This window comes from Microtus ochrogaster, chromosome 16 (assembly GCF_000317375.1).
Source record: "Microtus ochrogaster isolate Prairie Vole_2 chromosome 16, MicOch1.0, whole genome shotgun sequence".
Taxonomy (NCBI): Eukaryota; Metazoa; Chordata; class Mammalia; order Rodentia; family Cricetidae; genus Microtus; species Microtus ochrogaster.
The window spans coordinates 3,464,774-3,482,268 of record NC_022018.1 but is presented as its reverse complement, the minus strand read 5'-3'; the positions used below and the strand labels follow the sequence as shown (position 1 = coordinate 3,482,268).

Below are 17,495 nucleotides of genomic sequence, written 5' to 3'. Positions count from 1 at the left end.
AGACAGGGTTTCTCTGTGGTTTTGGAGCCTGTCCTGGAACTAGCTCTTGTAGACCAGGCTGGTCTTGAACTCACAGAGACCCGCCTGCCTCTGCCTCCCGAGTGCTGGGATTAAAGGCGTGTGCCACCACTGCCCGGCTGGAAGACTGTTTTTAAAAAGGAACAAAGCCTTAGCATTTCTATGAATAAACAGATTCATGGGAGAAAATTAACACTCCAAAATATAGTAAACAAAGAAATCAAATTACAACTTTGGGGGTTGAGAGTTCATTTGCTAATATTAAACTCAATTCACTATGACTGTTGCCCAGTTATGATTCCTTTTATGTCTATAAATCTATTTTTTACATAATGTGATCTAAAATGTGGGCTTGGGGTTTTATAAGAGAAAGAAAGAACATGATGGTGGATCTGGGAAGAGCTGGGAAAGGGAAGTGAATGTGATCAAAACATACTGTATAAAAAATTTGTTACTAAAGGAAAAGCACTAGTAGTTATTTTCAGTACATGTCCTTGATACTCCAGACAGCCTGCACTATGTTTCCATGTGACATTCTAGAAGCCCGAGAGAGTAGTTTCTCTTCCAAGAGTGAGTCTCATCAGCGGATTGAAACTTAATATTACTCAAATCAGCCACAAAAGTGACTCTGGAAAATCTCTGTCTGAGGCCAGGATGGCCTTGAGAACTCCGAAGGGCTGTGCAGCACGTGCCTTGGGGAGCAGGGTTTGGAGGCAGCCTGTGTTTAAACTCTACCAGCTATATTCTGTAAGCTGCATTAAGCAAGCGTGATGGTTATAAATTCATTACTCCAGGTTTAAAACCACCCTGTTTGAAATTGTAAATATTTCTCTTTTGAATAGCTCATTGTCAGACATTGCTTTGGAAGCACTTTCTTTCCTTTTAGGGTGGCTGTTCTAGTAGGGTTCTGCTGCTTGTTTAGGTACCTTCCCCATAACTGCACACAGTGAAAGAAACCCAATTACAGTTCTCTTCAGTCGTGAACATATTGGGGTATTACATCCTTTACTGATATGGTCATCCTGGAAATAACATGCTCAGTGGTATATCAACTATGATCTTCATCTAACAGCCTCTTCAGAGTCAGCTAATGTATGAGGATAGTGAAATCACATTCTTGTTCCTTTGCATTTGTCTCAACCCTAGACAGATTTGCATTCTATCTCAACCCTAAAAACAATTTCTTCATTTTCTGTTGTTCTTTTTTACTTCTTTTAGTAGCTATCTACTTTTTAATACATAATTTTTTTTACAGTAGACTTTGACTGTTTAAACTACTCGTGTCATTTTCTATTTTCTGAAGAGACACCCTGATAATAACATCTATAAAATGAGTAAAGTAATAGTGTCTACCTCTTGGATTTGTTTTGATATAAAAGATTTTATAATCATATTCAATGTATGCCTTGTGCACAGTAGAGGATGGCCAATACAAAAAAAGCTCAAAGGTATTTTTACAGGTTTATAGGTCTCATATTTCTTTGGGCATTTTGGTCTTATTAGTCTTTTGCTTTTTATTTTGGTTTCTGGTTTTGTGTTTTTGTAAAAGGTCTTTTTTGCATAAGTCTCTTGTAGTTTGGTTGGTTGGTTTATTTTTAGAGAGAAAAAGAAAGGGCAAAGAGTTGAGTGGGTGGAGTGGTCAAAGGGATATGAGAGAGCTTGAGGAAAAGGAAGAACATAATTAGAATACATTATGTGCAATTTTCTTCATTTAAAATAGATTTTATACAAAGATTTTAAACCATGTGCATTTGGTCAGACTTAATTATGTCAGAGACAACTATAGAAACATTCCTTTATAGCAGAAGTTTCCATAGATATACTTATGTAGTAAGAAAAATAAACAGCACTTTGTTAAATATATCCTTAGAAACTTTCTATCTGTATAGATTGCATTTTCCACCTCACTTGTGTAGTTATTTGCAGTAGTTCTTTATTTATACTTATAGTGAGCTTTGTATCATCATAACATTAGATGTATTCAACAAATGCAATCTGATTTCATGGGATATTTAGGGCAGAATCGTTGCTCCAGTAAGGCACATTATCAAGTCTACCATCTCACACTCTTAGTCTTTGGAGTTTGAGTGTTTGTGTATGTGTGTGTCTGTGTGTGAGTGAGTTTGTATGAGTAATTAATTGTAAGATCAATTGAATTTACTCATTTGTTATAAATCATCACTATACACAGTCTTGTTAACTATAAACTTCATCTTGCTCACTGTATCTTTAGATTTACATATCTTATATGCTTCCTACATTGTACACTTTTACAAATCCCATTTTCTTTGTAGATTCTCATATCCACAGCTATATTATTTCTCTGTATATATCATCTTCTCATATATGATAAAAACAATGTAGTATCTTTTTTTTCCAATTTATTTCAATATCACATAGTTCATCCTTGTTAAATCAAAAGATGGGATCTCATTATAAAGCTCAGTATTATATCATTTTTTGCACATATACTCCCTTCTTTGTCATTTTATCTGTTAATGGACACAAGTTATTATCTAATGCTGGCCTTTATAAGCATTACTGAGGCATGCCTAGAAATATCTAGACTTACATGATGGTGATTTCATTCCCTCTGGGTAGTTTCCCAGAATTGGAATAATTTCTTTAGGAATCTCCACTTTGTTTCCCATAACTCTGACAACTTATATTTCTACCAACAGCACTCAAGAGTATACATTAGTCTACCATTGTGTAATGGTGATGATTAACGGCAGTAAGCAACTTTTCATACACCAGTTAGCTATATTATAACTTGTTTAGGGAAATATCATTCAAGTCTTTTCTCTATTTTTCAATAAGAATGTTTCTCTGTTATAAAGTTAAATGTATTCTTCATAATTTTTAAGAATCAACACCCATAATATAGACACTTTACAAACAGATTTCCAGTTATCAGATGGTCTTTTCGTTTGGTTATTCTTTCTCTATGCATGGGCATTTCAGGGTTGTATAGTCACACTAATTCTTTCTAATGTTTGAACCTAATGTCATTATCTTCTAGGAGTTTTAGGGTTTAGGGTCATTGTTTAGGACTTTACAGATTTTCATTAGACAGTACTCACTGGACTAGCATAGTTTACACACTCAGATGGTAATTATAGACACATAAATCCTGGCAGAGCCAGTGACACTTTCAGCCAAGACGGCCTTCATGCATTCTGTTTGACCACTTGGGTCAATCACAGACTTTGTTAAATAAAATATATCCTGTATCCTCTGGAGATGCAAACTGAGCTTCAAACAAAATCAAGGGGATGAGAAGCATTCTATTCCCTATCACCAATTGAATGGGATGTTTAACTGTTATAACAACACTCGTTTTAATAAGAGCCAATGGTAAAGAAAATGAATAAAAGGAGAAACTCAAAGGAAAAGTTTTGAGATTTCGAATATAATAGGGTAGCCATGGTTCTACTTACTGTTTGCATTGTACATGGAATGCAAAGAACGGGCAAGTACACCTGAGGGATGAGGTAGGGCAATTATCTGCATGCCAGGAAAAGCTTCCAGTAGCTTCAGTTCAAGCACAGGGCCTTTTGAACGCCTGATCAGTCTGCCCCACAAATATGACAACTACCTGGTTGCGATGGGTACATTTCCAAATTCCTTTATCCAGGGTTTCATTCAGCTTATGCCCAGGTGAAGCCTTAACACATGAGCAGATCATATAGCAACATGACAGATATACTATGAACTAGTGGGAACGAGGGCATTTTCTTTATGTAAAAAAATAGTATATGAAGTACATTAGTACTGCATGAATAATTCATTTAAAATCAGCCTATCTGGATTTATGCCTGAAAGAACTGAATTGGGATTGACAGATAGAAATATTTCTGTCTTATGTTACAAGAAGAGTTATTCATACATGTGATTAAGTTTTCCCACAGACCTGCTAAGGTTAACTTCAGTTATATTTAAAGTTTTTCAACATTCTTGTTTCTCAGAGCTGAAATAAAAATAAGAAAGAACCTAAAGCTAGCAAAACAAAAGGGCCACAGAAGCAAGGTCACCATGGCCTTTCCACTTCTCTGTGTGAGAGCTAACCATAACAATTTCTATGATAAATGTGCCTGATAATAGGTGGTGAGACCCTCAGTCTATCCAGAGTCTAATCCATATCTAAGAAGAATAAATGCTATGTGGAGACCAAATGAAACTGAATGAAATATTTTGTTCACATGTATTACCATTACATCATATACTCTTTTGTCTGCTCACATTTCTTCATAGATGCTGATCCTTTATGGAACCTAAGCACAACAGTTGGCAGTTTTCTTGGGGCACTTCTGTCTTTATTCCTAATCTTTCCTATGCTATACTAAACTTTGTTTAAATAAATTTTCTATGCTTTTTTTGTTAACTTGTTTTTTTATATCAAGGATTTTAATTTGTAGTCTTTGTAGATAGAGAAAAGTATGAAACCTTCCTTCTCCTACAGATTCAATTATACTGAATTCAATGTTAACTTTGAAACTTGTATATTATTCAAATTCTAGAAATATGATCTGTAATTTAAAAAACAAAATGATTAATTAAACAGAAATAAAGAGATACTGATTAGCTCTTTAAAACTCATCAATTATTAAATGCATCATACACCCACTTCTTTGTATTCCTCATTAATTATAAGAAATATACACACATACATGGTACTTGGAAATATTTATTATGCACATAAATTATACATTCTTACTCACAAAATATTAACACAGAGAATTATATATTATATAGAATGAAAGATGGTTTCAAGTGGGCTAGAGAGATGGATCATCAACCAAAAGCAATGACTGGTTTTCTAAAAGAACCTCAGAAACCACATATCAGCTCATAGTCATCTGTAACTCTAGTTCCAGGAGAGTCCATCTCTCTCTCCCTGGCCTCGAAGGGCACTACATATATGATACACTGACATCCATGCTGGCAAAACACTCATACACATAAAGTAATAAATTAGTTGAAAATATTAAAGCCATCTACAATGTAGGATTTATACTTAGAAATAGTATTCATAATGCCTAATATATGTAGTTAAACTATGTGCCCATCATGAATGGATAGATAAAGAAAATTTGTTATGCAAACATAATTTAGTATTATTTAGCCATTAATAATAATGGTATCCCACAAGAAATTAGAAAGTAAACAGAACTGGACAAAAAATATCTGAGTGAGGTATTCCAGACACAGAAAGATAAATATGGTAGGTATTCACTTATATATGGGCATTGAGGTTAAGCCAATGATAAACAAACTAGACTCTGCAGGACCATAGACGTTAACTATAGTGTAAGAGACTGAGAAGGGGTGGGCAGATATGTCTCGTTCAAAATGAGAAATAGAATAGATTGTTATAGGTGGATGAGGGAGTGCTGGAAGGAGAGGATCAAGTGAGGAGGAAAGAGACACCAAAACAACAAAGCCCCCCCCCCCAACACAATCTAAGAATTCGCGGAGACTAAGTCTCCATGCACAGAACATGCAGAGGTGAGTAACCAGTCCTCTGTGTAAATATTATGGCTTCCAGTTGAACGTTTTTGTGGAATTCCAAGATGTCTTCACAAGTGAGTCTCTGATTCTTGTACCTTCCCTTGAGATCTTTTCCTTCTCTTTGTTTTATCTAATTCTGACACATTAGTTCATGTTTGCTCTTATTATTATCCCCGAGAAGCCTTATTTTCTAATGGAAGACAGAAAGGGAATGGAACCAAATGGGAAGAGAGGGGTAAAAGAACTGATAACAGTAGAGGAAAAGGAAACTCTAATCAGGATATGTTATGTAAGAGAAAAAATATATATTTTCAATAAAGGAAAAAATTAATTTTAAATTATAGATTATAAAAAATGGTTACCCATTTTGTATCAGATTAATAGACATGACTATGATTAAGCTAAGTGAAAAAGACAGACAAACAAATACTGTATATTTTTCTCCATTGGGGGATATTGAAAATAGGACAATTAGACTACATAGTACAGATTGCAATATGCTGAGAAGGCTGCCTAAAAGAAGCTAGATATTGGTTAGACAGTGATAGCTATAATATACTTAAATAAAAGTAGTAAGTTATAATGCTTTCTACAAGACTGTGGGGGGATTATAGCTGATAATAACCTGTTACAGGAATTCAAAAGCTCCAATAATAAGGAGGTAGAAGTGTTAGTTATCCTGATTTGTTCAGTATATGTTGTATGTATATTAAAATATCATTTATTCTTTCATCCACAAATATATGCATTCATTGTTAATTAAAAATTTAAATATTTCCCTACAACCTCAGTGGAACTCTAAAATACAGCCTGCTACTACACAAAGAGGACCCAGAGGTGAGTGACCACCCACCTGCCTCAGCTTCTCTACCTAGCCAGCAGGCGACTTTCTTGCAGGTAGGCTGCTCCAAAACCTCCACCCTATCCACTGGACTCTACAAGCTACAAAGCTACAAGTTCCATCCAACTCCCCAACCCTCCTTTCCCCCTCCCCCTGCAACCTCAGAAGAACACTGAAACACAAGCTGCAACTTCACAGAGAAGAGCAAGAGAGAGGACCAAGACAGGAACTCTGAAGCACAGGCTCTGACTGCACCGAGTGAACCAAGAGAGCAAACAAAGAAATGAGACCCAAAGAGCAAGCCAAGAGAGAGGGCAAAGAGAGACTTCAGTGGCTCGCTGAGACACAGACAGTGACAATACAGAGAAGAACAAGAACAGTTCCCAAAGACACAGAGAGCCACAGCTGATTCAGCTTTTATAGAGAAGCTTCATGCTACAGTAGTCTGTGGTTAATGAAGAAACATGCAACTGGCCAAAGTACCTAGAATGAGTAATGGTGAGTTGCTCTAACCTGACTATGGCTATAACATCCCTTTCAAGGTTCAGGGAACATCATGGAAGAAAGACAACACAGAATATATGAGCAAAGATGGGGAGATGTGTAACAAACATTGTCTTCTGGATATTGCAGGGCCATTTTACTAGGAACTCATTGCAACCATGCTCACCTGCATGAAACTTACATAAGATTGGATCCTCAACATTTCATTGTGGTTGGGGAAGAGCCTATGACACCTCACCCTTCCCAGAGGGACTGGTGGCAATTAATGCTTGTTGTGGCAGGAGGGTCACTCTCTTCAGTGGTCTAACTAAAGATAAGTTGCTCTTGCACTGTGGAAAAACTTTTGAACACATTCTATACTCTGTGTCACACACAGAAAAGAAGATATTAATAGAGGAAGAGGGACTCATTGAGAAGGGTCCTGTTGGTAGCTAGACAGCAGAGGCTAAGGGAAGATAAAAGGTGTGAAAATATAAAATGGGAAAAAACGGCTTTAAAAATAGCAAGAACAAATCTTTCTGTAAATAAATTTACTTCTTAACATTAAAAAATAGATTCAGCATATCCATACCCTCTATCAAATTCTAGTGACTATAATATACTTTAATAAATAAAAGCAAATTGTTTGAATGTTTAAAATTGCAATAATCACAAGAAAACAAATCTTACCTTGGTTTTGTAAGCTGGTACTTTGAAGTGACTTAGAGGAAATTTCACATTCCTGGGATATACTGATGTTATCTACAGCAACAGCAGCATTCGATGAGAAAACAGTAGCTTCCAAAATTAACTGTTATTGCAGAAAGAGTTAGTAAAACACGCCATAGCAGTAAAATCTCAAGATCATTTTATTTTAATAAAGAAACTCATTTACACCTGTTCCAGTTTTCAGTCTAATTTTAGAAAACTGCTGTGACCTGAGCATTCAAATTATAAAGCCATATAGTCATAACTGGTTTGACAGCCTCTTATATAACCTTAATATGTTAGGTAACCTTGTTTTAGTTAAAAGGTGCAACATTCATCACTAGTGAAGGGCATGCTTCCCGTTGGAGCCATTAAGCATCATATACATTTAAAATGAGCTCTTTGGGGTAATCAACTGTGTGGTTTACAATTCAATTTAATTGAGATATGAATTAATTGTAATGGATTAGCTAGAGTTATTCATTTCTAAATCTGAATATTTAAGTATGCATATATATTATGTATAAATTTAGGAACATGCTTTATGTGATAACGATTACAGTCATTAACCATGTAGAGCCATTTGTTATATTATTTTACTAAAGCATAGGAAGCATCTATTTTATTTTATTCCAATACTCTGAATGGTGGCTTGACATGCTTTTGTTTTCTTTCCTGTTAATCACTCGGATTTTCACATGCTTATTCTACTACAAGAAAGGAGGAAAAGATGAAGGGAGAAAATCCGAGAAGGTGAGAAGACAAGGAGAGGGGGAAGACTGAGGAGGAGATGAAAAGAAGTAGGAGAGAGCAAGATAAAAGTGAGTAGGGGAGCCGGGCGGTGGTGGCGCACGCCTTCAATCCCAGCACTCAGGAGGCAGAGGCAGGCGGATCTCTGTGAGTTCGAGACCAGCCTGGTCTACAGAGCTAGTTCCAGGACAGGAACCAAAACCACAGAGAAACCCTGACTCGAAAAAAAAAAAAAAAAAGTGAGTAGGGGAAGAAGAGACTGGATTAGAGAGAGATAGAGATAGATTGTTTGTAGAGCCCTGGGGGGTAAGCTAAGGATGCAATCTGTAGGCATACTTAGTAGCCATAGATACATCTTATCACAGACATTAACTTTTCTTAAATTGAGGCTCAGAACATGCTTCTCCACATCTGTCAATTGAGACATCATTCTGAATGTGCTTGTGTGTGGCCTTTGCACATGGTAGCCAGCTGTATAGAAATCTCTGTGGTACCCCTCCTAGAAATCGGTCACACAATCACACTGTATCAGGTGACCTGCCCCATAATCAAAGGAAAAATTCCTACATTGAAGAGCCAAAAGGAATCTGAATAAAGAGGGATGGGGAAGCTCCCTTTATTATATTACCTTTAGATCATATTTTGTTCAATCATATTTCTGCTTGTCTGTCCATTCTCATTGAACCTAAGCATTAAAACACAGTCCATGTTGGATTTTTTGGAGTTAATGTCTATGACCTATATGATATCAAACTTGATTGGTACTTTTTTATACTTTGCTCTTATTATTCCAATTCTGTGTTCTTCACCAATCACAATGGTCATAGTTGATATCTTGTAACAAAATTAGGTTAAACCCTGATGATAATTTTTGCCAAAGATGTTGTCAAGAAGAAACAGAGACTGCAACCCAACACAAAGTAAGGAGATATGAAAGTGTATGTAATGTTGAAAACCTTTGGATCTTAAGGAAGTGTAAGATTTTAGACAACAACCAATTAATTGGATAATAAATTGAAAGGATCAATTGCTTGAATTAGCACAATCTTGCTAAACAGAATGACATTATTCAAAAGAAAAATAGCTTAGGATATACAAGTAATCAAATTTCTTTGCATTTATACTTGAATTCACATATTTTAATTTAATGTTGCTTTTGATAGTAGATCTATGGAATACTATCCTTGTTAATATACTATCTCTCCTAACTACCTTTCTATTGCTGCGATAAAAACCCATAACCATGGCAACTTGGAGAACATAGAACAAAGAGTTTATTGGGGCTTACAGTTTCAGAAGGTTAGAGTTCATTGCCTAACTAAGCATGGCAACTGGTGGAAAGGCATGGGGCATGTTAGTTTCTGATTTATCCACAAGCATAAGACAGAGACAGCGCTAACTGGGAATGGCAATGGGGATGGGTTTTTACATGCCAAAGCTCACTCCAGTGATAGACCTCTTCCAAAAGGGCCACACCTCCTATCACTTCCCTGCAGTCCTACCAATTAGGAATCAAACAGTCAAATATACGAACCCATGGTGGCTTTTCTCACTCAAGAAATAGCATGAGTTAAATCCATTTCTTTCCATATATATTCAACACTCAGATTTAATATTGCTTTTGATAGTAGATACATATCCACTATGGAATAATCTTCCTTTTAACATATTTTCTGTCTCTTTGAGCTAATATGAGAATACCTTCAGCATGTGCTTCTTTTTCTAAAAAGTTACATAAAAAATCAATAGGCTAGGCCGGGCGGTGGTGGCGCATGCCTTTAATCCCAGCACTCAGGAGGAAGGCAGATCTCTGTGAGTTCGAGGCCAGCCTGGTCTAGAAGAGTTAGTTCCAGGACAGGAACCAAAAAGTTACAGAGAAACCTTGTCCCGAAAATCCAAAAAAAAAAGAAAATCAATAGGCTGGAATTTTATAGCAGTTGAGATTTCTATATAAATTTGATAAAAACATATATACAAGTAATCAATAAATAGACTTGAATAGAAATTAAAATAAGGCAGTCTGTGAATACGGGCTATGATGGCAGATGGTAATTATGAAGAAACACAAATGTTTTATCTGCAATTTTCAATATTTTACAATGTGATATATAAAATTTGAAGAATTTTTAAAATTCTGATTATATTTGGCTACTCTGACATCTTGGATAAGAAATTTTATTTTCACACAAGAGGCAGGAAATAATAGCACAGATGATAATAATAGCAAAGGTTTTAGAAAATAGTTTTGGTATAATGTACAAAAGTGCTATAATTTAGAAAATGGTATAACTATTATTTACAATTTCTTTCTGTCAACATTAAACTTTAAATTTTCAGTTTTATATTTTATTGCTATATATCACTGATAATAGGCATCTAGATAGACAGATAGATGATAGATAGATAGATAGATAGATAGATAGATAGATAGATAGATAGATAGATAGATAGATAATATGCACTGATAAGGTCAATTAAAATAAAATGTGTAATTCCTCATGTCAAGAAAGGAAACATTTATTAAAAAGAAAAAGCAGAATGTTGGAGGTACTACTCTGTTCTTGAAGAGAAGTGTGTTTATACTCTGTATGTATAACTGCTGGGTCCTGGCTAGAGATGAAGTAGAACAATGATATAGGTCATGAAGATTTGACTATTTCATTTTGGCTAAGCAGAAACACAAGATGATTCACTAATATTACTAAAGTGTACCTTAAACTAAATTGCCACAAATAAATTAAACATACCTCAAAAGTCAAAGAAAACTGATATTCCAGTTATTTCCAACTCCAGTAGTTTACTTCCATGCAAGTAAAATCAAGACCACATTTTGAAAGATTAAAATGAAACTATTAATTTAAAATAGCCCACTTTTAAAAGGTGGTTCTTTAATCTTATAATGCATAGCTATAAATAATTATCAGCTTATATCTATTTCTGTCTTTATAAAACTGTTTGGCATTTGGTGTATATGAACATGTGAGTACGTGTGTGTGTGTGTGTGTGTGTGTGTGTGTGTGTGTGTGTGTGTGCAGGTATATGCTGGTCATGTCACATCTGTGGAAGTGAGAGAATAATGTGTATGAGTTAGTTTTCAACCTCCAGTCTGTGGGAGTTGAACTCAAGTCCTCAGGCTGGGTAGGGTCTGCCTATTCCATTGAGATGTATCCTCTCACCAAACCATCACTCTCATCACTGTGTTTATCAGACAGGTCTGTGTACTGTGACTTGTTGCCTTTTGGAACTACAGGATCAAAGATTAGCCAGTGTGGAACAATTTGTTTAGAAGAAATGTTTCAACTATAAAAAAGGGAAGCTAAAATATTCTTTTTACAAGATCCTCTAATAATTTGAAAACTCAATTCTCTAATTAAATATAGCTGCATTTCTTTTTCAAAATTATTTTTAAGCCCTTGTTGGTTTTGTTTTATACAATTATAATTATTTTGAAAATGACAAAATTTCTTGCTTTTAGAAATTATAACTCATAATATTGTTAACATCCAAGTAATTTTTTATATAGCAACAAAAACAGAAGCTTTCCCAGCAAATAAAATAACATTTCTCCCTACCTTGGTATATAAAACAGCATGAAGAAAATTAATTACTGAACTAACAAAAAGTATAATTTGTTAGAATTAGAAACTAGATGTGGTTGCTTTTGAAAACTAATGGCTGTATGAATAATAAGAGGAACAGCCATTTCTTCTGTAGAACTGATAGCATACAGTCCATAAACTTAATCTTGCAAGCATAGCGCACCTTTTGTATTCATTGTCAAATAAAAGAAAAATAAGTATAGAAAAGTAACTGGCTAACTGTCCCAGAGCCGCTGGGAAGAATGTCTCTCTTAAGCTGCTGTTGGGTGTAACTTCACAGTAATGCATCACTTAGTGTAAGAAAGAGATCTCTGCTTCTCAGCATATGACTCACACCAGAACTACCAATCAACTGATGCCATAAACAGAGAAGACGGAAGACAAAACAACTTCATTCAGATGATATTTACTGCTATGTCATAATTCTTACCCTTCCCTGACTCTTCAGAGAAGTCTATGAAATTATTAATGATTAATAGCTAATAACTGATAAAGAATGAACATCAAACCAATCATTGTAGAAAATACAAAAAATCAATTTCAGATGAAACCTAAAATATGACCTACGTTTAAATAGGAACTTACACATTGACCAATAGGAAATCAAGGGACAGTATTTAGACAAAAAATAAAATCCCTTTAGATATTAAAATTTAGAAGTTACAACAAAATTAAATTTCAAACTACAAAAAAAATAATTTTGTAAAGAGTTCAACATCCCAGCTGAACAGGAACAGACCAAGTTCAAACAGATTGGAAGAAATAAAAATAAAATTAACTGTTTGACTAAAATTCTTTCAATTCTTCTACCTAGGTGATGGAGAGATTCCTGGAAGGCCGTTAAATTAATTTTCTTACAGAATCAACAGAAAGTCTAATCCTTTCCCAGCAGGATATTGAAAATCCTAAGACCTAAAGGTGATTATTTCCTAGGAAACTCACAGTAATTTGTTCCCTGTTATGGTCTCCAATTCACATCAAAGCACCATACTGCATCCAAATTTCATGCTTCAAATGAAATACATAGGTCTCATAATCCAAGGCCTTTCTTCTTTCTTGTGTTTAGACTGGATTGTATTACCCTAAATAAATAGGTTCAGAGCTTAACCATATGGAGCCAATGATCAAACCGAGACCAAGGCCACCCTTAAATCATATAGCCTACTAAACGTAAGTGTTCAAACCTTGGAGTGTTTCTTAAATACTCTCTTTAAATATCTTCAGATTTGAGCACTGGAGAGAATATCTGTGGGTACAATATCATCTTTGTTTGTTGTTGATATATGAACTCATAGCTAGTTAGAATCTCCATACATAATTTCAGGATTTGAAATAAATAGTTACAGAAATCATATCAAAACCAATATAATATCAGCATTTTCTGGTATAGGTGATAAAAGGTAGAAGACCAAAGCTGTATCTTTTTGAATAATTAATGCTAATATGTGAGCAAACAAACTTCTGATACTTTTTCAAGGTATGATTACATGTATATTTATGTCTATATGAATTACTGGCTATAAACACATTATAAATGTATGTCCTATTGTAGAAAAATTGTTTATAGCATATAAGTATGCATATTTTATATACTATCTGCATTTGTAAAAATGCACAAAATGATTTGCCCTATATATCAAAATTATTGAAAGACAACAATTCTTATCCTAATGGGTTCAAGTTTCAAATAGTTGGAAGTATTATGACCTAAGTACCATTTCTTACCAGTTGCACTATAGGAAATGAGCACAACAGAGTAAAAACAAATCCAGAGTTAAACAAACTATCCAAAGATCTCACATTGATTCACGTAAAATTAGGTTTTAACTCTCCATTTTCCAAAGGATAGTGCTTTCTGAGTTTAATATCAGAAATTTCTGATTTGAGATTATAGATTTACAATGATAAAATTTGGTGAATGATTAAGGGATTCATCCCTTTGATTTTTCTTCACTTGTCTGTTTTCTAAAACAAATGTGTGATTCAGTAAATATATAAAAGGATTAGAGAAACATAGATGAAAGTCCAGAGGAGGATTCACACCTGTTCTTGATTGAATTAATCATGAACAAGGTTTAGCAAAAGCCCAATGTCAAGGATTGTTGGAAATAAAAGCCAAAGCGGGGTGCTGAGTCACAGGCATGGGACGAGAACATGGGATTGGTAGTGCAGAGTCTTACCAGAAACTCTCACCAACCATCTGACATCAGCACATCACACACACACACACACACACACACACACACACACACACACACTCACAATCACAAAGCCACCAACCATTCTCCCACCAAGTTAGTATGATAGTGAGGGGGAGGCTCAACTTGTATAGCAAAGCAAATCCAAAACTCAAACGCCAAACAAGTAATTTTAGAGAGAATGAAGTCTACACTTTATTGAAATTCTCCAGTAAGAGTGGAGAATTTCCAGTCACAGAAAGGAATGGCCGGCATTTCAGCTCATTTTGCACACAGCCAGACCTATCAACAGTTATTCTCTTTCCTTCTCAACGTCATTCAATAGCAGACTCTGATAGGCAGGTTTGATGAGCTCCTATCTAAATAAAAATGAAAACACTGAAGCAATGGAATGTAGACTACAAACACTAAAGAATAATTTATCTCATTTTCTTTTCTACCAAAGGCAATAGTGACTAAGACTGAGATGACCATGGGTGATCTTGGTTTTCTCCCAAAAGAAGCCATCAGCCCTGTCTGATCCATTAATGTTGGCATTGAATCAGTAGATTTCTCTAAGGAGGTCTCTAATTATTGAATTCAAAGTTTTGACCAAAGGGACATACTTCAAAAATATGAAGGAATTCTAACAATTATTACATGATCCACTATTTCTAAGCAATATGGAAGTAATAATCACCACAACAACAATAATAGCTCCCTTGTGTGTAAGCTACTTCAAGCTGGATTTTCTGTATTTTACATTTATCTAGAAATAGCTAATTCTTATAATGCTTCTATAAAGTGAATAGTCATAAAATTAATGTTTGTTTCATATTCCTATGTCTACTGGCAGGAATTGACCTGAAGTGATATTGCTGCTACTATTTCTGATGAAGGGAACAGCCACAGCTAACTGATGATGGCTGAAGAGGGCAGTGAGGAGGCTCAACTTACGCCCTTTCTCCATTCCAGCTTCCATTTTCAGAGGAGACAGCTGGTTTTCAGAAGATGTGTAGCCAGTGTTTACCTTCAAGTTGGCAGGATCTAGAATGATTTGGGAGGATGGCCCCTGGACATGCCTGTGAGGGGATTATCTTGTTTATGTTGATTAATCTTATAACACCTATCTTCCAAGTGGATAAAACCATTATTGAGCAGTGTAAAAAGAAAAAGAAATCTAACCAGTAGCTTGCATTTGCCTCTCTCTCTATATTTTTGATTGCAGAAGCCATGTGACCAGCTCCTTCACGCTCCTGCTATTGTGACTTCCCTGCCATAATTTGAAGGAAATTCTATAATTGAATCATTTAGAAGAAAATCACAGTCCAGAAAAGTGGAAACTACTGCATCCATTTAGTGAGTGAGCTATGGTCACCTGTTTTGATTAATGAGCAAGAAAACAAAATCAAAGGTTAGCAAATGTTGTTGTGTTATTGGACGAGAGCAGTATGGTGAATATGTAGCCACATCACTGTTTTCACCCCAGATATGCCATACTTACTTAGGAAAACATTATTTTTTCACTTTTGAGATTTTTATGCATATATCCAACGAACTGTGATTATATTCATACTCCTTACTCTGTGTTATCCCTCTTCCTTTTTCCTATGAACCTCACCATATCACCTCCATACTCCATTTAGAGAAAATGAAATCTCTTCCCCTCCAGCAACCTGATTCATTAGCTGCCTAAGAAAAGATGTGCCATCATGGGTGGCCCTTCTATCCATGATGTATTCTGGTGGATCAGTGGTAAGGGACAATTGTCTGTAATCTGTCAATCATGTTTTAAATAAATGCTGATTGGCCAGGCAGGAAGTATAGGCAGGAAAACCAGACAGGAAGTAGAAATGATACAATGAGAACAGAAGAATTCTGGGAAGGAGGAAGTTGATTCCTCCCACTCCTGTCCAGACCACCGAAGCAGCAAAATGTGATCTGCCCTACTGAAAAAGGTACTGAACCAACCACATGGCTAGCATAGATAAGAATAATGGGTTAATATAAGCTACAAGAACTAATAAGTAGCCTGACCTAATGGGCCAATCAGCTTTATAACTTATAGAGATCTCTGTATGATTTTCTTTGGGGCTTGCTGGCTGTGAGGTACTGGGCAGGACAGAAACCCCAAGCAAGTTGGCCCTCGTGTTACAATCTAGCCTTATGTAAGTATTCATAGCTTCTGTGTGTCCATGGTGGTAGCTGCTGTGTCATTTCTAAGTGGTACTGTTTAAGGACACTCTTCCTTACCTTTCAGCCCTTATGTTCTTTCCAAGTTTCTTTTCTCTCAGCCATCTGATGTTATGTTTTATTTCTGATAGTTGTTATACTTCCATACATAATTATTAGCAATTAGGTCATAGTAGCTATCTACTGGTTCCTGAACATTAATGCCTCATTAATACTGCAAATATTTGTTGGATGTACTATTTTGTTGTCAGAAATGATTAGTATGAAACATGTACCTTCTGATGAGCTGCATTCATTGCTTACATGCTTACCTGGAAAGGAAAAGTAGACTCTCCAGCTTTTGCATGGAGATCGACTTTTGCTTGGCTCCACTGAGATTCAGGGAGCCTGGTAACTTCACTCTGCTTTAGCAAGCTACCATCTAACGATGTTCTTGTGAAAACAGAGAGACGGGAATGTTCCGATAAATAATACCAAAATAGAACCTGTAGAGAAAAAGTTTGGAATTATATGCATATTCATTTAACAATCTAATGTAATTTGTCAATAATTTAAAATAGCAGGCCATCAATAAGATAACAGATATTGTAGCCCAGATTGCCCTTCCACTCCTCCTAAATGTGATGTCTGTCAAATCCCTCCCCTCAGGGCTCAGGGAACCCTGGAGGAAGGACAAAATGTAAGAACCACAGGAGATGAAGGCCAAGAAAACATGGCCTTCTAAACCAACATGATCAAAGTACACATGAACTCACAAAGACTGAGGCAGCTTGCACAGGTCTTACATGGATCTGTACCAGATGGGGTACTAGAACTAAAATAAGTGGACACATGGCCCCAACACTCACCCAGAAACCATCTCTAATTGATAACTACCAGTAAAAGAAAGTTTAATTTTCCCTAAGGGAGTGTCACTAGAGAAACTAACTACTGTTGAGGGTAGGCTGTGTGCCCAGCAGCAGACAGCCAAAGGAAAACAAACCGAGCCACTTTGATGATTCTTCATCTCATAATGTTGCATCAAGGCTTCTTTTGCCTTAATTTTAGACTTATTATATATCTTTACTTTGTTATATTTTATTTACAGATTTACCTCTCTTTTTACCCTACAGGTCCTTTGGGTGTATATTACGCCATCTCAATTTAATGATTTTTATGGGATTAAAAAGTGTGAATGTGTGAGTCTCTGAGCACATATCTGTTTCCTGTGCCTTT

At 35.6% G+C, this 17,495-nt stretch overlaps 1 protein-coding gene across 1 annotated transcript in view; it reads right to left on the bottom strand.

Moving 5' to 3' along the window:
- The window catches only part of Malrd1 (MAM and LDL receptor class A domain containing 1), a 583,538-nt gene that overhangs the window by 469,698 nt on the left and 96,345 nt on the right, over positions 1-17,495 (bottom strand). Inside the window, exons 12-13 of the mRNA XM_013348957.1 lie at positions 16,592-16,765; positions 7,544-7,664 (exon numbers count right to left, since the gene is read on the bottom strand). Coding sequence (XP_013204411.1) covers positions 7,544-7,664; positions 16,592-16,765 — 295 coding nt within the window. The remainder of the gene's footprint in view (positions 1-7,543; positions 7,665-16,591; positions 16,766-17,495) is intronic.